Raw genomic sequence first — 27,366 nt, forward strand, 5'->3', positions numbered from 1 at the left:
TGAAGAGCTGAGGGACAGCACCCAGGCCCAGAGTTCAGGCCCCACGACTGGACCCCCCCAAAAAATAATAAATTTAAAAAAAAAAAAGAAAAATATGTTTGCACAAAGTATCACCCCATTCCATTTATTGTTTCTGGGTTTCAGTTGGATTTAGGATCTGAAAATGCACTTGCAGGTAGTTAGTTATTCATGGCAAAGGAGTCTCCACGCCAACTGTTTTCATATTGTAGGTTTCTAAATCCCTGACCTGATACTGTTATTTTAAGATTAAGTGGGTTGAATTTACTAATGTACATTATGGCATCATGTAAATTAGAGTTCCATGCTCTCTCCTAGCTTGAGATTAAATAATACATGATAGAAAATATATAGTGAGTAATGCACTAGAGTTTTCTAAAACTATTTTTCCCACAAGGTAAAATGGAAAGACCCAATAAGTCTGTTTCCAGACATACTAAATGTATTTATGTATTTTAAAACGCCACTCAGTATAAAGCAATTTCTCTATGCCAAGCATCTTTAAACTCACTTCTCTGTTTTCAATCCACCTGTTCATTTCCATTTTAGAAAATGTAGAAGACTGACAACGTTTTTAGGCTGCAAACCTAAATGTCCACAGTTTTAAATTCCAGCAACTGTTAATATCTCAGAATTTGACATGATGACATTTAGTTCAAGAGTACATAGCTGTCAGCTTTAACAATTCATATCAAGCTACACCTTCCTACTTCATAATGTGGTTGCGTTCCTCATTTACATGACATTTATTTGTGACATTAATTTATGACTCAACCCACATATCAAAGGAAAGTGATGTATGTTGGTGAAACATTACTTCTAAGAGTAAAAGAAAAAGCCCACACCTGTATATTACTATAAATGAGAGGCGTGTTTGCTTATATTCATAAAGATATTCCTTCACAAAGACCAATGCGGATCCTACTGCATCCATTTAACAAAGTAGCTTTGCCAGGTTGCTGACAGTAGTGCTGTGATCTCAGAGTAGCTGTGTAGGATGATTTTGCCATTGTCAAGAAATCTCTAGTAGGGCACTGGTGGCTCATGCCTGTACTCCTAGCTACTTAGGAAGCTGAGATCTGAGGATTGCGGTTAAAAGCCAGCCAGGCAGGAAAGTCCATGAGTGGAGCTGTGGCTCAAAATGGTAGAATGCTAGCCTTGAGGGAAAGAGCTCAGAGACAGTGCCCAGGCCTGAGTTCAAGCCCCAGGACAGAACAAAAAATAAAACAAAACAAAACACCAAAAAGTCTCTAATTTTAATTTACACAATTGGCTTTCTTTTCCCTCTTACAAACTCTCTAGACATTCCTATTATTTAAAAAAAAAGTACTGAGCAACAAAATGCATAATGTATCTCAAGGAGATTTAATGTTTTTCAGATTTTTTTTGGAGATTAAAACCTCCCCTTCTAACTCTTAGCCCTCTGAAGAAATACACAATTCCCTTTCACAGACATTCATGATAATATTTATAAGCTTACCAAGAACTTTTTTTTGGTCAGTCCTGGGGCTTGAACTCAGGGCCTGAGCACTATCCCTGACTTTTTTTCCCTCAAAGCTAGCAGTCTACCCCTTGAGCCACAGTACAATGTCCGGCTTTTTCTGTGTATGTGGTACTGTGGAATCAAACCTAGGGCTTCATGAATGCTAGGCAAGCACTGTACCACTGAGCCACATTCCCAGCCCAACAAGAACTTTTGAGTTTGGTAGTTCCTTATATGATTCACTAATGCCTGTTTCAGATACTTACCAATGAGTAATAAAACAATATTCAATACACACAAAAATTATATATAAATGCTCACAGAAGTTTTATTCCTATCTGGAAATAACTGAGATGCCCATGGATACATTTTACTATATTCATACAATGGATTCTGTAGCACTAAAAATAAAAGAACTATGTGATATAAAACACATAGATGAATCTCAAAAACATGCTGTTCAAAAAGGAAATAAGACAAAAGGATCTATAGCTAAAAATTAGGCAGCGAGCTGGGGATAGTGGTAAATACCTGTAATACCAGCATTCAGGAGGTGAAAGAAGAAGGATCACAAATTCACGATCTGCCTGGACTGCATACTAGTTTAATGCCAGTATAGCAAGACCTTTGAAACATCAAAACCAACAAAAGACAAGGAAAAACTAACCAACCGAGAGAGAACTTACTTGTTCAAAATACACTATGAGGGAGGCTGGGAAGAGATGTGAAGGGAAAAAAAAGGAGGCTGCTGCAATGCTTGATAAAAAATGTACTCATTATCTTGCCCATGTAAGTGTAACCCCTCTGTACAGTATGTTCACAAAAAATAAAAATTAAAATTAAAAAAATACACTATAGGCATCTATGAAATTATCACAATGAAATTCCTTTGTATTATCAACGTATGTTTTTTAAAAAAATATATTTAAAGTACACACTTAAAGTAAGTATACTGTAAAATGTGCACCAGTAGCTCACACCTATAATCCTAGTTACTCAGGATAATGAGATCTGAGGATCAAGGTTCAAAGTGAGCCAGGCAGACAAATTTGAAAAACACTTATTTCCAATTAACCAGCAAAATAAAGTGAAATTGTGACTCAACTAATAGAGTACCAGTCTAAGTGAAAAATATCATTGAGAGCTGAAGGCCTGAGTATAAGCCCCAGTACCAACACACACACACATAAACACACACAAAGTATACTGTATATAAATTATAAATTATGCACCAATAAAGTTGATTTTAAGAATGAAAAAGTTTATTTCTGTGTCAGTTTTTGTCTTTACTCTTGTATTTATTCCTTCCTCTGTTTTGCTCTATAATTCAGGAGGGCTGACTCTTTCAAACTGTACTCACTAGGGTCCTATGACAACTCAATTATCGATATGATTTACTCATTGAGAGGCACTGACAAGAAATTGGAAGGTGGGACCTCTATCTCATTCACAAGACCTGTTGCATCATCTTTGTAGCTTTGTTCCCCCGAAAGTACTTACTAGAATTCCAGTATGGACCAGTGACCCCAGTCCCTGAGCTCCAGAAACTATCTTCCTTCAGATTTGTCCTTTAGCTTCAAGATGGTAGCAATGTCTGGCTTCCTACTCCAGAAATTAGGGGGAATTAACCAGGCACTGGTGGCTCATGCCTGTAATCCTAGCTACTCAGGAGACTGAGATCTAAAGATCACGGCTCAAAGCCAGCTGGGGCAGGAAAGTCCATGAGACTCTTATCTATAATAAACCATTCAGAAAACTGGAATTGGCACTGTGGCTCAAGTGGTAGAGCACTAGCCTTGAGCTGAAGATCTGAGGGACAATGCCCAGGCCCAGAATTCAAGCCCCACGACTGTGGGAAAAAAAGAGGAAGGAAGGAAGGGAAGGAGGGAGGGAAGGGAAGGAAGGAAGGAAGGAAGGAAGGAAGGAAGGAAGGAAGGTAGGAAGGAAGGAAGGAAGGAAGGAAAGAGAAAAGAAATTAGGGGAATTAATCTTTTCTTTTGGATTTTTAAAAACTCTTCCATTAGCTGGGTGCCAGGGCTCATGACTATAATCATAGCTACGCAGGAGGCTGAGATGTGAGGATAATGGTTCATAAAGCCAGGTCTGACAGGAGAGTCCATGAGAATCTTTAATTAATCATCAAAAGCTGGCAGTTTACAAGAAATGTACTCATTACCTTACTGGTGTAATTGTAATCTCTCTGTATAGCATCTTTACAAGAAAATAATAATAATAAAAATAAAAGGTGGCAGTGGAGCTGTGACTCAAGCGGTAGAGCACTACTCTTTTTTTTTTTTTTTTTTTGCAAGTCATGGTGCTTGAACTCAGAGCCTGAGTGCTGTACTGAGCTATTCTGCTCAAGGCTACTGTCTCTACCACCTTGAGTCACAGCTCCACTTCTGGTTTTCTGGTGGTTAATTGAAGATAAGAGACTTTTCCTGCCAAGACAGACTTTGAACCCTGATCCTCAGATCTGAGCAGAAGTTGGTGTTTTATATGTTTTAGAAAGCATAACAACATATCCCTAGCACTGGACAACTAAAAATGTATTATCTGCAGATAACATGATTTTTGTTTGTCAGTTGTGGGGCCTGAAGTCTAGACCTGGGTACTGTCGCTCAGCTCTTCAGCTCAAGGCTAGCACTCTACCACTTGAGCACAGCTCTACTTCCAGCTTTTTCTGTGTATGTGGTGCTGAGGAATCAAACCCAGGGCCTCATGCATGCAAGGCAAGCACTCTACCACTAAGCCACCTTTCTAGCCCTGATAACATGATCTTAGATGGAGGAAATGCTAAAAACTATACATACAGGGGCTGGGAAGGTAGCTCAGCGGTAGAGTGCATGCCTTGCAAGCATGAGGTCCTGCGAGTCCTCAGCACCACACAAACAGAAAAAGCCGGAAGTGGCGCTGTGGCTCCAGTGGTAGAGCACTAGCCTTGAGCTGAAGAGCTGAGGGACAGCGCCCAGACCCAGAGTTCAGGCGCCATGACCGGCAAAAAACAAACAAAAACTATACATACACACAAAACTATTAAAGATGAATTTTTAATTTATATTTTAAAAGCTGAAAGATAGGCACATAGTGCCTAAAATATTGCTCAGTGATACAGAACAAAAATACCTGACAATTGAATAAACTGAGCACAAAAATGTTAATAAGGAACCCCTCTTACAAGTCTCAGATCAATAAATATAACTTTTAAGTCATCTCTACTTACTGTCAAAAATATTACTGTTAAATTTTTTTATTCCTTTTCTATTGCTGGCTAATATAGTCATATTGTGGCAATAGTCCAAAGCTGTCAAAATTCAGGCTCATACACACTAAATCTCACCAGTTTTAAAAGCAAAGTAGTCATACAAATAGTTTCTAACCATTAGTAACAATCTTTTTATCTAGCATAGTTGTTTAGACAACTAAAATTATTTTTGGACTTGCAACATCCTTATCAAGGAGCTAGACAGCAGGGGTTGATGGTAATTTGATGATGGTATTATAAATGACTAACATGTGGCATGTTCCTTTTATAAGGAATGTTTCTTCTAAAGTGAACTATTTTTTAATCTACATCAATGTTTTCTGAGTTTTCATAAAAAATATTACCAGAAAGTACTTCACAGTGATAAAATTTTATTTTTATTAGTCTAATCTTTAATTATCCTTATTTACTTAGAATTTAGATTCTAAGAATACAAATAATTTAGAATGATACTGGCTATTCTGAATGTCAATTTCTCACTCTGAGCCTTCACTAAACAAGACAAGACAGCTGGTGGATTTTTTCTTAATAAAAATGAAACAGGCAACATGAAAATTCTTCACAAAGGTGTTTTCTATGATTAGATAGTACCGAATACTTTATTCTTAGTTGAGCTGATGGAATTGAGCCACAGTGACATTTGTGACTAGAAGGGAAGATGGAAATGATTCCATTAACCTAGAGTGCTGTAACATATGGTAATCATAGGTGGTAGAATAGCTGTGTCGGACAAGGGTAGAAGTAAGCCATGTGGCACAGACACTATCAATTACCACACATGGTAAGCATGCTGACACAATGCATCTTTTCCAGAAAGGAAATGATTTGGACATATGAAGTAGTTTGCTGCCTTATGAAAGAGTGATCTATAAATGACATATCTGGCACCAGCACAGCACACATGGTTTCCAGTAATTCTGCAAGCCAAGGATTAAGATTTGATAAAACTCCTTATACCTAAACAATAATGTAACATTGCAGTTATTTACACAAAGGCAGAAAATCAAAATATATATGCAATATAAACCTAGGGCCTTCATACAAACTTACTTTTCAAATGTCCTTTTATATTTACTTACTTACTTATTTTTGGTCAGTAATGGGATTTGAACTCAGGGACTGGGCTCCGTCCTTGAGCTCTTTTGCTCAAGGTTAATGCTCTACCACTTTGAACCACAGAACCAATTCTAGTTTTCTGGTTTTCAGTTGGGGGTAAAAGGCTCAAGACTTTCTTGCCTACGATGGCTTTGAACCTCAATCCTCAGATCTTGAGTAGCTAGGATTACAGGCATGAGCCACTGGTGCCAGGCTTCAAATATCCTTTTAAACTGTCATATAAAACTCTGAAATTGTGTATGTCTGGAAAATACATACCAATAATTTAGTGACTCTTTGTAAAACCTATTGGTAAATAGTCAAAATTAGATCTAGGGAGCCAGAAGAGGGGGAGGAAAGAGATAGGAGGAGGAAGAGTAGGAAGACAAGAAAGAAGAAGGTAATAGATAAACTTTTATATTGAGCTGGGAGTAGTAGTGCATGCCTATAAACTCAAAGGGGGCAGGAAGATCACAGATTCAAGGCTAGCCTGGGGTTTATAGTGAGACTGAACTACTTAGTTAGACCCTGTCTCAAAAAAAGATAAATAAATAGATAAATAAAATGTAAAACCTCATAACTTACCATACTTAATGAAAATCAAATGGATAGCTGAAACATAGAAAGGCATCATCAATGGTAAACTAAAACTGAAAAAACAGGCAAAGGAATATACTGTGGTCAAAAATACATGAAATCTTGTCAACATATTTTATGCCAAAATCAGTTTTGAGGGAGCAAAATGTTCTGTAAATTTTAACAGTAACTGTAAATTTAGGCACTGATGTTAACTAAAAATACATATTATGAACAGCCAGCCTCACTTCTGCAACTCAAATGTTTTTTTAAAGCAATATAACATTTCAATTTTGTCTCAAAACTGAAATGCAATGTATTATAATAAAACAGTATCATTGATCTTGAAAATAAAAAGTATACATGTCTGTTTTCAACAATTCTAGTATCAATCACTCTAAGTCAATATTTAGTACTTCTATAAAAGCAGTAACATGGGGCTAGGAATGTGGCTTAGTGGTAGAGTGCTTGCCTCGCATGCAGGAGATCCTGGGATTGATTCCTCATTACAAAATAAACGAAAAAATCCAGAAGTGGCTCAAGTGGTAGAGTGCTAGCCTTGAGCTGAACAATGCCTAGACTGAGTTCAAACCCCACGACAAAAAAAAAAAAAAAAGTAGTTGTGTTTCTACAAAAATTTAACCAATGATTTTTTTTTTCTTGGTCCTGGGACTCGAATTTAGGGGCTGGGCACTTTCCCTGAGCTTTGGTGCTCAAAGCTTGTGCTCTACCACTTGAACCACAGTGCTACTTCCTGCTTCTTCTGATTAGTTTATTGGAGATGAGTCTCATGGACTTTCCTGGATGGGCTCATTCTCAGCCTCTGGAGTAGATAATATTACAGGCATGAACCACCAGTGCCCCGCTAACCAATGAATTTAAATAATAATTTAGTTATATCTTGTTTTACAAGGTGACAAAACAAGAAAATAAATGTAGGGGCTGGGAAAGTGGCTTAGTTGCAGAGTGCTTGCCTAGCATGCATGAAACCCTGGTTTCAATTACTCAGAGAAAAAGCCGGAAGTGGTACTGTGACTCAAGTGGTAGAGAGCTAGCCTTGAACAAAAGAAGCACAGGGACAGTGCCCAGGCCAAGTTCACGCCCCAGAACTGGTGGGGAAAAAAAGTTTATGAAATAGCTAAACAGTGGCTTGTGCCCATACTACCTGGGAGGTAGATATCAAAAGATTATAGCAGTTCAAGATAAGTCTAGACCAAAGTGTTCATGAGAGTCCATCTCAACCTAAAAAAGCTGGGTGCAAGCCTGGTGCTGGTGGCTCATGCCTGTAATCCTAGCTACTCAGGAGGTTGAGATCTGAGGATCGAGGTTCAAAGGCAGCCCAGGCAGGAAAGGCCATGAGACTCATCTCCAATAAACCACTCAGAAAATGGGAAGTGGCACTGTGGCTCAAGTGGTAGAGCACTAGCCTTGAGCTGAAGAGCTGAGGGACAGCACCCAGGCCAAGAGTTCAAGCCCCATGAGTGACAAAAAAAAAAGCTGAGTACATTGGCATGCACCTATCATCCCAACTATGTAGGAAGTGTAAATAAGAGATCATAGCTCAGGACAGCCTGGGCATAATTAAAGTAAAATTAAAGTGAAAAGGCTGGGAATGTGACTTAGTGGTAGAGTGCTTGTCTAGCATACATGAAGCCCTAGGTTTGATTCCTCAGTACCACATACACAGAAAAGGCCAGAAGTGGTGCTGTGGTTCAAATAACACAATGACCTGAGTTCAAATCCCAGAACTTGCCCTCACCAAAGAGAAAAAAGTTACAAGTAAAAACACATGGTTTTGTCTAATAATAGTTCTTTTAAGTGCTTCTAAGTGGTAAGAGTGCTTACCTTCCATGTGTAAGGCTCTAGGTTCAATCCCCAACACCCCCCAAAATATTATATAATTATAATACTTAATAAAATGGGAGTTGGAGTTAAGGAGGCAGAGGAAAATATTATACTGATTAAAATATAAAATATAAACTTTAGGTATATAACACTAAATAAATTAGGAAAAACAGTTCAGCGTAACTTGTGTTAATAACAAAACTAAAAAACCTTTTTTTGTCTTAATTTATCACTGACTGCCTCAGTCTGTGTATCCTCGGTTTATCTCTGCATCTGTCAGTCCTTGTGGCTCTGTTTAGTTCTTCTATTGTAATGAATTAGCATCTGCTTGTTGGTATATGTGCCTGTTAAATGCATATAATTTTGTAAGTCACAAAGTGGGTAATAAGATAGCATTTTACAATTAGGTTTGTTACTGGAGAGAAATGAAAATTAGGAGGAGTTTCTCATATTGGTCCAGCCTGTTAGATAATATATTACTCTTGTACTATTGCAGCTACTCATGAGAGAAATGATTCCAAGGAAAACCATGGCCATGAGATTGAGGAGGATGCTAAAAGTTATACATGTAGAAGGTTGTAATGCAGCCCTACAAATGTCCCCTACAAGTTACACAAACTATTAGAGACAGCCTAATGTACATATTATGATGCTATGTAATTTTTGTGTTTATGTTCCTGAGGACTTTTTTTTTGTAGGGCTTGGACTCTGGACCTGAGCTCTGTCCCTGAGCTCTTTAGCTCAAGGCTGGCACTCTACCACTTGAGCCACAGCACCACTTCTGGCTTTTTCTGTGTATGTGGTACTGAGGAATCAAACCTGGGCTTCATGCATGCTAGCACTCTACCACTAGGCCACATTCCCAGCCCAAGTATTTTTTTAAAAAACATACTTTACAAGACTGTGGAATGTGGCATCAAATATTAGCAAGCCTTCTTTGCACAACTGGATTTCACTCAACAAAGCTTGGATAAAAGATGGCCTCTCATCTACCAAATGCCTGGCATTTGGAGGACACTCAAGAAGGAACAAACATTATAAAAAAAATAAATCTTAAAAGCTTGGAAATTACCTGGTGCTCAATAATAATGATGTATTTGCCACTTAGAACATCCTAATAATCTTGATTTTTGTGATTTAATGTTTTTGTGTGTGTCTATGTGAACCAAGGGCCTTGTGCGCTCAATTGGCTTATTTGGTCACAGCTGTCACTCTACCATTTCAGTTATTCTAGCCCCTTATTTTTATGATTTGATCTGAGTAGACAGAATATAAAATGGTTGGCAACTTTTAAATGACTATATCAATTACAAAAATATATGCTTTTAAGGCCTCAAAAGGAAGGCTGTCAGAGTCATCTTATGTTAGTCATCTGAAATTAGTCATATCATTAGGATGACCATATGTTTTATTTGCCTTAGGCAGCCCTGGTTCATGTCTACTGTCCTGGTATAATTGTTAGCAGTGCCTGTTTTCACTCTCAAACAGTACTAATGAGTTACAGCTGCTATTCTATATATAATCAGCTATAGAATAAGTACACTGAAGAAATTTAAAGTATTCATAAAATAGACATATGAATAAATTATTGAAAATATTGTTATCAGAGTATATAATATGCAATTATTTTAAGGATTTTCCTGGTATTAGGAATATAGCTCAGTGGCAGGGTCCTTGCCTACCATGCACAAGACCCAGGGTTTGATATCTACCATTAAAGAGAAAAAAAAAGAAAGAAAAAAAAAAAAGATCCTCCCCCCTCACACAGAGAACCAAAATAAATAAATTACATGAATGAATGAACTGAGAAATACTAAGGAGATCTATGTGTCAGAGCAATTTTAAATATTCTGAAATAACATCATTCAAAGAAAAATATCAATCAGTGTAAAAATCTACAATGTCATATAATACTTCAAAGATGTAGAAATACTAAACCTATAATCCTAGCTACTTAATAGGTTGAGATACAGAGGATCAAAGTTCCTAGCCAGCCCAGGCAAAAAAGTCTGCTAGACTCCATCTCTAAAAAATATCCACCAAAAAACTAGCCTGGAGGCATTGCTCAAGTGGAAGAATATAAAGCCAGCTAGCAAAGCTTGAGGCCCTGAGTTCAAGTCCCACTACTAACTCCTCCCAGCAGCCCTCTACCCTCCTCCCCAAAATAAATCAAAATACTAGCTACTCAGGAGGAACCTGATTCAAGACCAGCCTGGGGAAAAAGTCTCCAATCTGAAAAAAAAAAAAAAAAGCTGGGTGTGGTAGTATGTACTTTTCATCCCAGCTAGCATGAATGAGAATCCTAAATAGGAAGATCATAGTCCAGTCTAGTCCAGGCAAAAAATAAAATTACCTTATCTCAAAAATAATCAAAGCAAAAAAGGCTGGAGGTATAGCTCAATAACAAAGTGCTTAACAAAAATTAAGAGGTCTCTGTAAACAGAAGGAAAAAGTGTGTGTGTGTGTGTGTGTGTGTGCGCGCGTGTGTGCGTGTGTGTGTAGCAACAAATTCTGGAGACTGTTTCAAACAATCTCTAGATAACAGCTACAAAATCTTCCCTTTAACATTATAAAACATAAGAAATCAGTTTAGTCATCTAAAATTTGTATCCTACCCATAGAACAGAACATAATAATATACTGGCTCATAATTTCTTTCTCTGGGGATTAAACTCAAGGTCTTACAGTTGCTGCACAGGTGCACTGGACACTTGAGCGCCCCCCAATCCCCACCCTGCCTCCAACTCAATGGTTTCTCTTTACAGTACTAAGACAGGTAATTTTAAACAATTCTTTTTTTTTTTTTTTTGAGTCTGGTCATGGGGCCTGAACTCTGGGCCTGGGCACTGTCCCTCAGCTCTTCAGCTCAAGGCTAGTGCTCTACCACTTGAGCCCCAGTGCCACTTCCGGCTTTTTTCTTTTTGCTTATGTGGTGCTGAGGAATCGAACCCAGGGCTTTGAGCATGCGAGGCAAGTGCTCTACCACTGAGCCACCTTCCCAGCCCCTTAAAGAATTCTTAAAGCTACATTTAAAGAGAACAATAGGACTATGAAAAAAGTATTTTATTCCTAGGATTTCTAGGTAATTGGCAAAGAAATGTTCTAGTCTGAATAGTAAATTCAGTAAGCCAGTGAGCTCAGCTATCACATTTGGAAAAGATATCCACATCACCTCCACTGAAAATGTCATTGTACAATTCTGCTTTAGAACACCATTTTCAGAGAAGCATAATCCTTAAGCATAATCCATTCACTTTACATAACCCTTATTCATTCATTCCAGTGTTTGTATTTTAATAAGTATTAAAAATATAAACTTATCCACACTGAATATTATGTCCTCTGTATATATGATACTTTGAGATTAGTTTTGGGGTTAGGGTTCTTCCTCTGGGTCTCGTGACCTTTTCCGGGAATTCAACGAAAGTTCTGTTTGAGATGAACATTCAATGGTAACAGCATCTCTAAATCCTTGAGGCTGCAAGATGAAGAAAAATACAAAATACTTTAAGAATTTTTAAAGATTGATTTTGCACATATTTTTTAAGTAATTTGTTCCTTAGATAGAATTTTCCAACTGTTGTAAATAAAGAGGATAAACCTCATGGATAGTACAAGCCAGGAACTATTTATATATATACTTATTGATTGGGAGAACGGCAGTTTGAGGCTAGCAACTCAAAAGTGAATCCCCAACTCAACAAAATAAGCAGGTACATGCTTATTCTAGTTATAAAGAAGGCTGTAAGTAGTATGAATACAGTTTGAGGCAGGCCCTATGCAAAAAGCAAGACTATCTAAAAAAAAAAATTATTTTATTTTTTTTGCCAGTACTGGGACTTGAATTTGGGGCCTGGGCACTGTCCCTGAGCTTCTTTTGCTCAAAGGTAGCACTCTACCACTTGAGCCACAGCGCCACTTTTGGCCTTTTCAGTTTATGTGGTACTAAGAAGGAATCGACCCAGGGCTTCATGCAAGCACTCTACCACTAAGCCATATTCCCTCCTCTGAAAAATAATCTTTGTTTTTTTTTGTCATCCCTTAGGCTTGAACTCTGGGCCTGAGCACTGTCCTTTAGCTTGTCAACTCAAGGCTAGTGTTCTACCACTTGAGCCATAGCACCACCAGTTTTCTGGTGGTTTATTGGACATAAGAGTGTCATGGACATTCCTGCCCAGGCTAGCTTTGAACCACGATCCTCAGATCTCAGCCTCCTGAGTAGTTAGGATTACAGATGTGAGCCACCAGCACCCAGCTAAAAAATAATCTTTAAAAAAAAAAAAGTTGGGCACAGTAGCTCACATCTGTAATCCCACCTACTTGGCAAATAGAGATTGAAAGGATTTCAGTTTGAGGCCATTTAATGCAGTGTTTGAGATCCAACCTCAACAAAAAAAGCCGGATCTAGAGATTCATGTCTATCATCTTAGCTAGATGGGAAACATAGAAAGGAGGGTAAAAATTCAACCTGGCTCAGGTAAAACATGAATTGTTGTTTTTTGTTTTGTTTTTGTCAGTCGTGGGGCCTGAACTCTAGGTCTGGACCTTGTCCCTCAGCTCTTCAGCTCAAGGTAGTGCTTTACTACTTGAGCTGCAGTGCCACTTCCAGCCTTTTTTGTTTATGTGGCACTGAGGAATCAAACCCAGGACCTCATGCATGTGAGGCAAGCACTCTACCACGGAACCACCTTTCCAGCCCCAACATGAGACCTTTTTAAAAAATAACAAAAGGGAGTATTTGGGGGTGGAGATTGGGGACTCAATAATAATAATAATAGGCAAAAGAGCTGGGATTCAAATAGTAAAATGCTTGTTTTTCAAGCTCAAGGTCCTAAAAAAAGGTTCTTATGACTAAAAAAGTCTAGCTCGGTGGTGAGGTGCAGAACTCCCCAAAAGAAAACAAAGATAACTGGATCTGTGGCTCAAAGTGGTAGAGCACTAACCTTAAGCAAAAGAGCTCAGGGATAGTACCCAGCCCCTTAATTTGAGCCTCAAGACCACCAAAAAAGAAAACAAATTTAAATTTTTGCCAAGCTCCAGAGGCTCATGCCTATAATCTTAACTACTCAGGAGGCTGAGATCTGAAGATCATAGTTCAATTACTTTTTTTTTTCTCCCGTCAGTTGTGGGGCTTGAACTTTGGGCCTGAGCTCTGTCCCTGAGTTCTTCAGCTCAAGGCTAGCACTCTATCACTTGAGCCACAGTGCCACTTCCGGTTTTCTGAGTGGTTTATTGGAGATAAGAGTCTCATTTATATTCCTGCCTGGGCTGGCTTTGAACTATGATCCTCAGATCTCAGCTTCCTGTGTAGCTAGGATTACAGGAGTGAGCCACCGGTGCCCGGCTTCAATTACTTTTTATAGTTGACAGATATTTGTCATATGAGACAGTTCCACTCTGATATTCCATATATACACACAGTGTACTTTGAATGAATCCAACCTTTCCCACAATACAATACTTTTAAGATTAAATATTCCACCGAATATGGTGGCACACACTCATAAAATCACAACATAGGAGCCTGAATGAGAAAGAACTCATATTCAAGGCCAGCTTGGACTATATATCAAGACTGTCTCAAAAAAATTAAACAAAAACAAGGTCTCTAGAAAGAAGAAAAGGTGCTACTCAGGAGGCTAATATCTGGGGATCACAGTTCAAAACCAGTCTGGGCAAGAAACTCTGTGAGACTCTTTTTTTTTTTTTTTTTTTGTCAATCGTGGGGCTTGAACTCTGGGCCTGGGGCTGTCCCTGCGCTCTTCAGCTAGCGCTCTATCACTTGAGCCATAGCACTACTTCCGGTTTTCTAGTGGTTTATTGGAGAGAAGAGTCTCACAGAGTTTCCTACCTGGGCTGGCTTTGAACTGTGATCCTCAGATCTCAGCCTTCTGAATAGGTAGGATTATAGGCGTGAGCCACCAGCACCCAGCTTCTGTGAGACTCTTACCTCTAATAAAACACCCAAAAGCCAGAAGTGGAGTTGTGGATCAAGTGGTAAAACACTAGCCTTTAGTTCAAAACCTCAATGAAAGCACTCAGGCCACAGGACTAGCACAAAAACAAACAAATAAATAAATAACATAGGGGCTGGGAATGTAGGTTAGTGGTAGAGTGCTTGCCTAGCATGCACACAGTCCTAGGTTCAATTCCTTAGTACCACATAAGCTGAAAAGGCCAGAAGTGGCAATGTGGCTCAAGTGGTAGAGTGCTAGCCTTGAGTAAAAGAAGTGCCCAGGACAGTACCTAGGCCCTAAGTTCAAGGCCATGAAATGGCAAAAAAATAATAATCAACTAAATTTCAGTTCAATTGTAATATTTTGTATATACATTTAGGGGATATTTTAAGCACGAAAAGTTTCTCAAATATGCTTGCTGCATACAGAAGTTGACAGAAGCAATTTGGAAATTATTTCTTCAGATAATTACTTCCCATCAACACCAAAATCCCATTCTAATCAAATTATACTGACTGTAATTTGAAACAGTACTGTGGATTCCTTCTGGCATGGGGATTTGTACAACGTTGCCAACCTGCTTAAGAGAAAGAGAAAAAAATAAACATATACAAACATCTAACTTTAATTTTCTCAGATGGTTGATTTTATCATTAAAACTGATAATTTTTACTATAATTCTATTGTATATAGAAATCAAGTAATATAAAAAGTACATATAAATCACAAAATATAAAAAGTATTTCCCTTGTAGTACATAATTCTATTGTATATAGAAATCAAGTAATATAAAAAGTACATATAAATCACAAAATATAAAAAGTATTTCCCTTGTAGTACATGGTATTCGATGCCTATAGTTGTAACTGCTTGGGTAGATGAGGCTAGATTGCCTGACCCCAAGAGTTCAAAACCAGCCAGGGCAACACAGCAAAACCTTGCCTCTTTAAAAAGAAAACAAAACAAAAAACAAGCTCCAGTGGCTTAAATTTGCAATCCTAGTTGATCTGAGAATCAAGATTCAAAACCAGCTGGGGTAGAACATATCCAAGAGGATTTATCTGTCTTATAAAAAGAATCTTATTGGGCTGAGAATGTGGCTTAGTAGCGGAGTGCTTGACTACTATACATGAGGCTGTGGGTTCAGTTCGTCAGTACCACACAAACAAAATATAATAAAAATTAAAAGGAAAAAGGAAAGTATATGTTTAAAAAACTTTATAAAAAACCAGGCACAAAAAGAAAGAAAGAAAGAAAGAAGGAAGGAAGGAAAGAAAGAAAGAAGGAAAGGAGGGAGGGAGGGAGGGAGGGAGGAAGAAAAGAAAGAAAGAAGCCAAGCACCAGTGGCTCATGCCTGTAACCCTAGCTACTTAGGAGGCTGAGATCTGAGGACCACAGTTCAAAGCCAGCCTGTACAGGAAAGTCCATGAGTCTCTTATCTCCAATTAACCACCAGAAAACCAGAAGTGGTGCTCACATGCCTCAAGTGGTAGAGTGCTCTCGCCTTGAGCTGAAGAGCTCAGGAACAGCACCCAGGCCCAGAGTTCAAGCCCCATGACCAACCAAAAAAAGAAGAAGAAGAAAAAAGAATCTTATCTTTAGTTAACCAACACAAAGCTAAAAGTGGAGATATGGCTCAAGTAGTACGGTGCCAGCATTGAGTAGAAAAGCTAAGGGAAGTTGTAAAGCCCTGAGTTCAAATCCCAGTACCAGCACAAAAAAATTCTCTGCAGGGCTGGGAAGGTGGCTCAGTGGTAGAGTGCTTGCCTTGCATGCATAAGGCCCTGGGTTCAATCCCTCAGCACCACATAAGCAGAAAAATCTGGAAGTGGTGCTGTGGCTCAAGTGGTAGAGCACTAGCCTTGAGCTGAAGAGCTGAGGGATAGTTCCCAGGCCCAGAGTTCAGGCCCCACGACCAGCAAATAAACAAATAAATAAATGTATGTCTCTGCAAACAATACATATAGATTGATAATATATAGACATAATTATTACATAAAACAGGGCTGTATACTTACATGAAATTTTAAACCAAAACCCAATAACTGATTCAGTAAATTTTTTAAGGATGGTACTATGAGGGTTAGAGGCATGGCTCAAGTGGTAGAACACCCATCTAACACTCAAGAGGCCCTAAATTCAATCCCCAAAATAATAAAAATCCCTCCAAAATAATAAAAATAAAAAGATATTACTTATGCTAAACACCAAAGGTAGAAGAAAGTATTTCATTAAATAGTACATTAATACCTGAAACAAAGGTTGCACCATATGATCCTGTATGTCTATGTTTATATACATATTTTATATTTATATTTTTATTATTATACTTATTTACTATATTTTATTATTTATATAACTATTTTGTTTATATGTATTTACATATAAACTGCTAGAAGAGTAAAATCAGGAAGTTAAAGCAAAGTATGGTGGCACATACCTGTAATCCCACATCACTTGGGAGACTAAGGAAGGAATGTTGTAAGTTCAAGGTTAGTCCAAGCTACACAGTGAGTTTGAGGCCAGATTGGTACGTATAGCAAGACCTTATCTTCAAAAGAAAGCTACCAGTTGTGGAGCAGGTTTGGTGGTCTACATAACAAGTTAGAGAGGGCTGGGAAGGTGGCTCAGTGGTAGAGCACTTGCTTTGCATGCTCGAGGCCCTGGGTTTGATTCCTCAGCACCACACAAGCAGAAAAAGCTGGAAGTGGCGCTGTAGCTCAAGTGGTAGAGCGCTAGCCTTGAGCTGAAGAGCCTGAGGGACAGCGCCCAGGCCCAGAGTTCAGGCCCCATGACCGGACCTCCCCCCCCCAAAAAAAAACAAGTTAGAGAAAAGTGGAAAATAAGTAGGTTTCATTAGATTGTTAGGTAAAAGTTATGTAGCCTTGCTTGGCCTTGAACTTGTAGTCTTCTTGACCCAGTTTTCCAAGTACTTGGATAACAGGCATCTACCACTATGCCTGCTCCACAACTGTTAGCTTTCCTTCGAAGATAGGACCTTGCTTGTCTCAAACTCACTGTGTAGCCTAGCCTAAACTTGAACTCACAATCTTCCTTCCTTAGCCTCCCAAGTGATGGGATTACAGGTGTGTTCCACCAAACTTTGCTTCTGAACTTCCTGATTTTACTTGTATAGCAGTTTCTCTATATATGTATATGTGTATATATGTCTCCATATCACTAACAGAGGTTCTACTTGATGTATTTCCTGTCTCCTTCAGTGTTTCTGAACAAAAGTTAATGTAAATTGGTTCATGTCAACAACAATGTTTTTTGTTTTTGTTTTTGGGTCCCGTCATGGGACCTGAACTCTGGGCCTGAGCGCTGTCCCTCAGCTCTTCAGCTCAAAGCTAGCACTCTACCACTTGAGCCACAGCGCCACTTCCGGCTTTTTTCTTTTTGCTTATGTGGTGTTGAGGAATCGAACCCAGAGCCTCAGGCATGCAAGGCAAGCGCTGTACCACTGAGCCAACTTCCCAGCCCAACAACAATGTTAACTGAAGATTTAGGGATATGGTTCAAATAGCAGTGTATCTTCCTAGCAAGTACAAAGGTCTGAGTTCAAATCCCAATTATGCCTAAATAAATAAAAACAAAAGTACAGTGAGAGTTTTTTGTTTATTGGTTGGTTGGTGGTCATGGGTGGAGCTTAAACTCTGGGCCTGAGCACTATCCTTCAGCTCTTCAGCTCATGGCTAGTGCTCTACCACTTAAGCCACACTTCCGGTTTTATGGTGGTTTATTGGAGATAAGAGTCTCATGGACATTCCTGCCTGGGATGGCTTTGAACCATGATCCTCAGATCTCAGCCTCCTGAGTAGCTAAGATTAAAGGCATGAGCCACCAGTGCTTGGCTACAATGAGGGTTTTTCTTGTTTTTTTTCTTTTTGGTCAGGTTTTTGTTTTTTTTGGGTCGGTCGTGGGGCCAGAACTCTGGGCCTTGGCACTATCCCTCAGCTCTGCAGCTCAAAGCTAGCGCTCTACTACTTGAGCCACAACACCACTTCCAGCTTTTTCTGCTTATGTGGTGCTGAGGAATCGAACCCAGGGCCTCATGCATGCAAGGTAAGCACTCCACCACCAAGCCACCTTCCCAGCCCCAATGAGTTATTTTTAAAAAATCAATCCTAGAAAAAGACAAAAAAAATACAGCTAAAAAAAACCCACACAAGGGCTGGGATGTAGCTCAGTGGCAAAGCGCTTGCCTAGCAAGTGCAACGTCCTGGGTTCAATCCCCAGTACCAAAAAAGAAAAAGACAAAAAAAAATACAGTTAAAAAATCAATCCTAAAGACAAAATTGGAAGGCTGGGCACTGGTGCCTCATACTTGTAATCCTAGGTACTCAGAAAGTTGAAATCTGAGGATTGGGGCTGGGAAGGTGGCTCAGTGGTAGAGTGCTTGTCTTGCATGCATGAGGTCCTGGGTTCAATTCCACAATACCACATAAGCAGAAAAAAAGCCAGAAGTGGTGCTGTGGCTCAAGTGGTAGAGTGCTAGCCTTGAGCTGAAGAGCTGAGGGACAGTGCCCAGGCCCAGAGTTCAGGTCCCATGACTGGCAACAACAAAAAAAAAATCTGGGGTTTGCACTTTGAAGCCAGCCCAGACAGGAAAGTGCATCAGATCCTTATCTACAATAAACTACAGGGGGAAAAAGCCAGAAGTGAAGCAGTGGCAGAGTACCTGCTTTGAGCAAAAATTCTCAGGGATAGTGCTCAGGGATAGTGCCAAGGCCCTGAGTTCAAGCTTCAGGACACACGCACACACACACACAGTTTTGAAATTTCCAGGACACACACACACACGGTTTTCCAGGACACACACACACACACACACACACACGCACGCACGCACGCACACACACACACACACACACGGCCCTGAGTTCAAGCTTCAGGACACACGCACACACACACACACAGTTTTGAAATTTCCAGGACACACACACACACGGTTTTGAAATTTCCAGGACACACACATGGTTTTGAAATTTCCAGGACACACACACACACACACACACATACACACACACACACTTTTGAAATTTCCAGGCTGAACAATCTCAAATCTTTTATGTCTACATATCAGGAGACATAAATGAGTAATTAAACCAAAGAACCACTTGGCTCACAGCCCCTGCTGAGATGAAGCTTAACATATGGCTGAACTACATAGTTTGGGTCAGGAAGAAACAAGACAGAAGCACAATTTGTGCTCTAAAGCTGAGCACACATATGAAACACTGTGAGGGGGTGTGATGTATTACTCCACTCTACCACACCAGATCTTCTTGGCAAAGAATAGTATAGTTCTGAACAATCTTGGCCTCATATTATCATGAATATGCAAATTAGAGGAAAACCCACATGATAAGGACACAGATACAGCATTTCATTTAAGAACTTTTAGAAGGTTATTCCATTATTAGTCAAAAGTTAAATCAGATGTTGTTGGTAAAGAATGGGATCTGGTGCAGGATAACGGATCTAAGTTCAATTCTCAATATAAATCTGGCTAAATTAAATTTTTTCAGGGGGCTGGGAAGGTGACTCAGTGGTAGAGTGTTTGCCTTGCATGTCTGTGGCCCTGGATTCGATTCCTCAGCACCACATAAGCAAAAAAACAAAATGTTTTTCAGTTCTTTGGCTCCTTCAATATAAATATAAATTCCCATTTCTTTTTTGGGGGGGCGGGAAGGAGGGGGTATGGTCATGGGGCCTGAACTCTGGGCCTGGGCGCTGTCCCTCAGCTCTTTAGCTCAAGGCTAGCACTCTACCACTTGAGCCACAGCACCACTCCTGGCTTTTTTTCTGCTTATGTGTTATTGTGGAATCGAACCCAGGACCTCATGCATATAAGGCAAGCACTCTATCACTGAGCCAACTTCCCAGCCCCATAAATTCCCATTTCTATCCTTTCAAGATAAACTGGATTTTAAAAAGCATGTATTATTTTATTTAACTTTGGAGCTGGGAGGTACCTCAGTAGTTGAGCATGTACTTAGCATGCTTTACAAAGCCTTAGGTTCAATCATCAACATTAACAAACATAAATCATGTATAAACCAAGAAAAAAAAACTCACAACACAGAGTGCTGGTGTAATCCTTACTCAAAAGGCCAAGATGACAGGATTGTCTATCAAAGCCAGCCAGGGCAGGAAAGTTTGAGAGACTCTTATCTCCAATTAACCACAAAAAGCTAGAAGTGGAGCTGTGGTTCAAGTGGTAGAGCACTAGCCTTGAGCACAAAAACGCTCAGGGACAGCACAAAGATCCTGAGTTCAAGTCCCAGAAGTGGCAAAAAAAAAACAAAAAAAACACCACACAACTCCCACAAAACAATTTCATATAACTTTAATGATTTAAGGATACCTAGTTTTGGGACTGGGAATGTGGCTTAGTGGTAGAGTGCTTGCCTACCATGCATGAAGCCCTGGGTTTGATTCCTGAGTACTACATAAACAGAAAAAGCCAGAAGTGGCAAGTGGCAGAGTGCTAGCCTTGAGCAAAAGAGCTCAGAGACAGTGCTCAGGCTCTGAGTTCAAGCCCCAGTCTGGCAAAAAAAAAAAAGATACCTGGTTTCAAACAATAAAGAACAAAACTGTATTAATTCTTAATTACTAAATGATATCAAATTGTTATAAAGTATGCACATGTACATTACTTATCATATATCCACAGGAAGAAAAGGATTTTACTTAAAAAAGAGAATAATACTTCTTTATATTTTATTTTTGTTGGTCATGGGGCTTGAATTCTGGCCTGGGCACTGTCCCTGAGCTCTTCAGCTCAAGGCAAATCCTGTACCATTTGAGCCACAGCACCACTTCTGGTGTTCTGGTGATTAATTGGAGATAAAGAGTCTCAGGGACTTTCCTGCCCGGGCTGGCTTTGAACCGCAATTCTGAGATCACAGCCACTGGCACCCGGCTTATTACCAACTTTTTACATCAGTTTTCTGCTGAAGAAAGAATCCAGCACTGGTTGAATATCAGTAACCTGGGAAAGTCCAAAATACAAACTTATGAAACTTTGAGAGCTGCCATGATACCATGAGTGGAAATTTTTGTACTAAAATAGTTTGTGTCATGTATAAGATTATTAAAAATTTGTACAAAATTACTTTCTTGTTATCTATATACAAATATTCCAAAATCTGGAAAAAAATCTGAAACATTTCTAGTCTCAAGCATTTTGAATAAGGGTTATTTTATATATAGTGAGTTACTTCAGAATTAGGGAAAGAGTAAATTGTTTTGCTGTACATATTATGAAGAAAATAAAAAGGTAGTAGAGAGCTTCAGAAATGCCATTTTTAAAGAAGAGACAGCCAGGTGCGGGTGGCTCACGCCTGTAATTCTAGCTACTCAGGAGGCTGAGATCTGAGGATTATGGTTCAAAGCCAGCCCAGACGGCAAAGTCCATGAAACTGTTATCTTCAATAAACAATTCATAGAAAGCCAGAAAAGGTGCTGTGGCTCAAGTGGTAGAGTGCTACCCTTGAGCAAAAGAAAATCAGGGATAGCTTCCAAGCTCTGAGTTCAAAGCCCCAGCACTAGCACAAAAAAAAAAAAGAAGAAGGAAGAAGAAGAAGAAGGAGGAAGAAGAAGAAGAAGAAGAAGAAGAAGAAGAAGAAGAAGAAGAAGAGACAAAGAAAGAAGAGAGAGAGAAGAGACATAAACTATATGAACCATTTTGAAAGTCATATAGAGAAGTATAGTGAGTTTTGCTATTAGCTTGAAGTTAGTAAAATCTATCTTGTCCAGGCATGATTTTCTTCAATTTTTAAAGCAAATCAATGCAACCAAAAAAAAAAAAGTCACTGAGCAGACCCAATATGTATTTAGGTGACCCTTTTTGTTGTCTTTGTCTACATATGCTTCAGTTTCCTCCTTTATTAGAGCATTTCCATACCAAGTTCTCTAGGTTATGTCAATTAATAACAAAGCAGAAAGGCTGGCATAAATGTGACATTTTTTAAAATGCCGAATAAAAGACTTCATAGTTTTCAATGGCCTATTTTAAAGCAAAGGGAAAACTGGTTCATTCACTTGCTCAGCAGCTTTAAAAACAAACTCTAAGGTTTCATGCTGCCATGGCTTTATTTTAAAGAACAATACTTGTGAAAGGCAGGTAAAATACATGGGTAATAAAAGCAAGACAAGAAAATGGAAAAATTTTAAAAAGACACAATTTCATACAAGAATTATATCAAGCAACTAAAAACACCATCCTATTTCCACATAAATTGGTCCTAAAGCTAACCTCAAAAGTTCCCTTTTGTCCTGATTTTATTCTTTCAATCTCTTTTAGGAACACAGAGTACCACCTCCTTCTGCATGGTTAATAAATGACTTCAAAGAGTGTTAGAAGGTGGCAATTCCTTAGCCACCTACTTGTTTCAGGTGCATGCACCCCATCATTTAAATATTCCAAAGAATTCCCTATGTCTCTAAATGGGCGATATAACAGTGTGTTTCTATGTTTGCTCTAACTGATTTCAAAGAACACCACAAAAGTATTAGTTCATGGGTCACTGTAATCTCATCCTGGAGACTACCTCAAGAAACTACTAAGAGTTTGTAATAATACTAACACTCAGAATTATTAACTGGTTTCTATACTAACCTTTGCTTTTGATCCCAATGAAAAATTAGCCTTATTGTAGCAGCATGTCCCCAGCTTTCCCCTGAAAGAAAAGAACATAACTGTTGTAATGTCTTACCAAGTTATAAATTCCATAGAATGTCTCTAACAAATAAAAGTCCTACTTTACTAAATTTAATATAATGAGAATATACTTGGCTTCAAAATCCCTAGGACATGAGTAATATTCTAAGATATCTATATCTATATAATTTTATTTGAATAGGGAAATACTGCAAATGATTCTTCTCAGTTGCTTTTTTTTGCCAGTCTTTGGGCTTCAACTTGGGGCCTGGGCACTGTCCCTGAGCTTCTTTTGCTCAAGGCTAGCACTCTACCACTTGAGCCACAGCACCATTTCCAGCTTTTTCTGTTTATGTGGTACTGAGGAACTGAACCCAGGACTTCATGCATATTAGGCAAGCACTCTACCACTAAGCCACATTCCCAGCCCCTCTCATTTGCTTTTTGAAAAGTTTATAGTTTTGTTTTTTAGTTTTGGAAATACCTGAGTTTGAACTAAGGGCCTTAAAATTACTCAGCTGGCCTGATCAGTCAGTGCTACAACACTTGAACAATGCCTCCAGCCCAGCTTTTTACTAGTTAAAAGGAAATGGAAACTGCATTACAGACTTCTCTGTGGTGGCAGGTTTCAAACTGATCTCAGGCTTCTGAGTAGCTAAGATTATAGGTGTGAGCCACCAGTGTCTAGATAACTTTATAGTTTTAGTGAGTATATTTGTTGATATTCTATATCATCAGGATTAGTAATGTATTTCTGATACCCAGAAGAAGAATTAAAAAATATAAGAAATATTCTTTAAAAAAAAAAAAGAAAAAGATAAGAGTCTCACTATGCTGGCCTTCAACTGTTTGGGTTCGAGTAATCCTGTACCTCAGTCTTTGAGCACCTGAGACTTCAGGGGCCTATCAACATGGCTGTCAAAAACAAAAATATTCTTACAGATCTTAGTGGCAATAAATCCAGAAGCATTGTATTCTCACAAAAATCATACCTAAGATTAGGGATAGATTCTTGTTTATTTGTTGTACTATAGTTTGTATTTAAATAGATTCACTCTTCCTTTTAACTAAGATTGTGAGGATCTAATGGGAAGAATTATTATTATTATCATTATGGTTGGTCATGGTGCTTGAACTCAGCCTGGGCACTGTCCCTCAGCTCTTCAGCTTAAGGCTAGTGAGCTCTACCACTGTGAGACACAGCACCACTTTCCGTTTTCTGGTAGTTAACTGGAGATAAGAGTCTCATGGCCTTTCCTGCCCAGCTGGTTTTCAACTGAGATCCTCTAATCTCAGCCTCCTGAGTAGCTAGGATTACAGGTGTAAGCCACCAGCACTTTGCAAAAATTATCTTTGAAAGCTTATATAACAGGTACTACACATGATAGCTGCCAGATATTAGACATTCAATGGATGTAAAATAAGTGAAAAGATCAGTCAGTATCTCAAGGCACTTGCTTGGAACTAAGATGTATCACTAAACAAAACAAATACTCTCTGCTTTCATACAGCTTATAGCACTCAAGCATCAAATGCAAACACAGAAAAATTGTGATAAACTAAAACTATTTATTTCATATTTTACCCACCTAATGCAGGAACCAGCAAGGCCTGGTTTTTATCAATCTTTGTTGTCATTTGATTAGTTAAAATTACCTACAAAAGCAAATGTGAGCAAGTTAGGTGCAAAAAATTAGCATATAAGCCCTGTGATTCTAGTACTCTGAATATATTAACTGTTGAAAACATATTAGCTGGGCACTGGTGGCTCACATATAATCCTAGCTACTCAGGAAGCTGAGATCTGAGGATCGCTATTCAAAGCCAGCTCAGGCAGGAAAAGTCCTTGGGACTCATCTTCAATAAACTACTCAGAAAAATTTGGAAGTGGTGCTAACCTTGAGCAAAAGAAGCTCAGGGGCAATGCTCAGGCCTTGAGTTCAAGCCCCAGGAACAGCAAGGGTAAAAAAAACCAACCAACCAAACAAACAAACAAAAAACAGTGGGGCATGGTGGCTTGCGCCTATAATCCTAGCTATTTAGGAGGCTGAGATCTGAGGATGGCAGGTCAAGCCAGCCTGGGCAGGAAAGTCGGTCAGACTCTTATCTCCAATTAACCACCAAAAAACTGGAAGTGGTACTGTGGCTCAAAGTGGGAGAGTGCTTGCCTTGAGCTGAAGAGTTCAGGGACAGCACCCAGGCCCAGAGTTCAAGCCCCACAATCAACAACAACAACAAAAAATAGACCAAATAATTTTGTGTGTGCCAAAAGATAAACAACAACAACAACAAAAATCCCACAACAGCAGCAGCAACATCAGTTGGAGTGAACATTTACTGAAGGCTAAATACATGCCAGAAATTATGTTAAATATATTTTACATTCACTATTTTATCTAATCCTCACAACTACTCTATGCATTAAGTAGTTATTATTATCTTTTTTTTTTTCATGGGGCTTGAATTCTGGGCCTGGGCACTGTCCCTGAGCTCTTCAGCTCAAGGTAAGCACTCTATACTACTTGAGCCACAGTGCCACTTCCGGTTTTCTGGTGGTTAATTGGAGGTAACGGTCTCACGGACTTTCCTGCTAGGTCTGGCTTTGAACCGTAATCCTCAGATCTCAGCCTCCTGAGTAGCTAGGATTACAGGCGTGAGCCACCAGCATCCTGTTTGGGTACTGTTATTATTAAAGTTTTCCTCATAAAATATAGAAGTTAGAAATACTGAGTTGGAGTTGTATATTACTACTGCTTCTCTAGAAATCTTTACTCAAGAAATATAAATTTTTGCTATGTGCTGGTAGCTCATGCCTGAAATCTTAGCTATTCAGGAGTTTGAGAGCTGAGGAACGCAGTTTGAAGCAAGCTGGAGCAGAGAAGTCCATGAGACATTTATCTCCAATTACTGTGCAAACAGCCAGAAGTAGAGCTGTGCTTCCAGTAGTAGAGTGCCAGCCTTGAGCAAAAGAGCTAAGGGACAGGACCCAGACCCTCAGTTCAAGACCCAGTACCAGTGCAAGAAAGAAAGAAAGAAAGAAAGAAAGAAAGAAAGAAAGAAAGAAAGAAAGAAAGAAAGAAAGAAAGAAAGAAAGGAAGGAAGAAAGGAAGAAAGGAAGTGAAAGAAAGAAGGAAAGAAAGGAAGGAAGGAAAGAAGGGAGAGAGAGAAGGAGGGAGGGAAGGAGGGAGGAGGGAGGGAGGGAGGAAAGAAAGGAAAGAAAAAGAAAGGAAGAAAGAAAAGAAAGAAAGAAAGAAGAGAGAAGAAAGGAAAAAAGGAAAAAAGACGGTTTGCCTGGTGCCATTGCAATACCCTACAATGATTTTTTTTTTTCTACAAGGGAGAGAACTGTGGTCCATCTAGATTCTAGATGTGTGTATGTGTCCTGGCACTTGAAATCAGGATTCATGACATATTCCTGAGCTTTTTTTTTCCCTCAAGGCCAACTCTCCACCTCGTGAGCCACAGCTCCAATCCTGGTATACATGTGTGCATGCATTTGCATGTTCATGTTTGTGTAACTGGAGTAAGGGTCTCACAGACTTTCTCTCCCAGCTGGCTTCAAACTGAATCCTCAGATCTCAGCCTCCTGAGTAGTTAGGATTATAAGCATGAGCTACTGATATCCAGCCTCCATCTAGATTTTAATCAGATATCAAAAGGATTATATGATATTTTTAGGTTCTTCACCCCTTACATGCCACAGTGCTTTCCTCATTTGTTATTTTACACCAGGCATCTCAGAATAAGCTGAGCAGGAATTTTAATTGTTAATTAACTGTAATGTATGACTAACTACCATCTTCCAACATGCTGAGTAACACCTCTTACTGTACATAGTACCAAGTGTTTAAACTCTAGCAACTGGAATAGCTGTAGTCAGTTGTGCCTATACTTTTAGTTTAGAGGTATACTGTTAAATTCACAGCCATTAGCCAAATACAGACATTTGAATATTAACTAAAATTTAAGAGAGTTTGGGAATATATCTCAGTAGTAGAGTGGTAGCCTACTATGCAATAAGGCCTGGCTTTTTATACCCATGATCAGAAAAACAACTAGAAATTCAATTCCTTATTTTCACAATAAAAAACTTATTAAAAAAAAAAAGAAATTCAGTTCCTTAGTAGCATCAGCTATACTTCAAGTGCTCAAAAGCCATATAAGTACAATGCTATATTATTCATTTCTTTCTTTCCAGGAGTTTTATTGCAAACAACAGCTGAGATACAATATTTAGCGCATCTATTATATATCTTCAAGAAAATGTACGCTGGGCACCAGTGACTCATGCCTGTAATCCTAGCTATTTAGAAGGCTCAGATCTGAAGATCACAGTTCGAAGCCAACCTGGGCCTAGGACTCTTATCTACAATTAACCACTTAAAAACTGGCAGTGGGGGATGGGAAGGTGGCTCAGTGGTAGAGCGCTTGCCTTGCATGCATGAGGCCCTGGGTTCATTTC

General features: G+C 39.0%; 1 protein-coding gene across 3 annotated transcripts in view; it reads right to left on the bottom strand.

Moving 5' to 3' along the window:
* Positions 1-11,355: 11,355 nt before the first annotated feature.
* Positions 11,356-27,366, bottom strand: part of Rad51c (RAD51 paralog C) — a 35,213-nt gene continuing 19,202 nt past the window's right edge. Inside the window, exons 5-8 of one of the 3 annotated variants that reach the window (XM_013013197.1) lie at positions 24,494-24,560; positions 22,863-22,923; positions 14,753-14,816; positions 11,356-11,757 (exon numbers count right to left, since the gene is read on the bottom strand). In XM_013013197.1, the coding sequence (XP_012868651.1) occupies positions 11,656-11,757; positions 14,753-14,816; positions 22,863-22,923; positions 24,494-24,560 (294 nt within the window). In that variant the 3' untranslated portion in view covers positions 11,356-11,655. Of the gene's footprint in view, positions 11,758-14,752; positions 14,817-21,160; positions 21,234-22,862; positions 22,924-24,493; positions 24,561-27,366 lie in introns of those variants that run through there. The other 2 variants (XM_013013195.1, XM_013013196.1) reach the window with 2 other exon arrangements.

This window comes from Dipodomys ordii, unplaced genomic scaffold, assembly GCF_000151885.1.
Source record: "Dipodomys ordii isolate 6190 unplaced genomic scaffold, Dord_2.0 Scaffold19, whole genome shotgun sequence".
In the NCBI taxonomy this organism is placed as follows: domain Eukaryota; kingdom Metazoa; phylum Chordata; class Mammalia; order Rodentia; family Heteromyidae; genus Dipodomys; species Dipodomys ordii.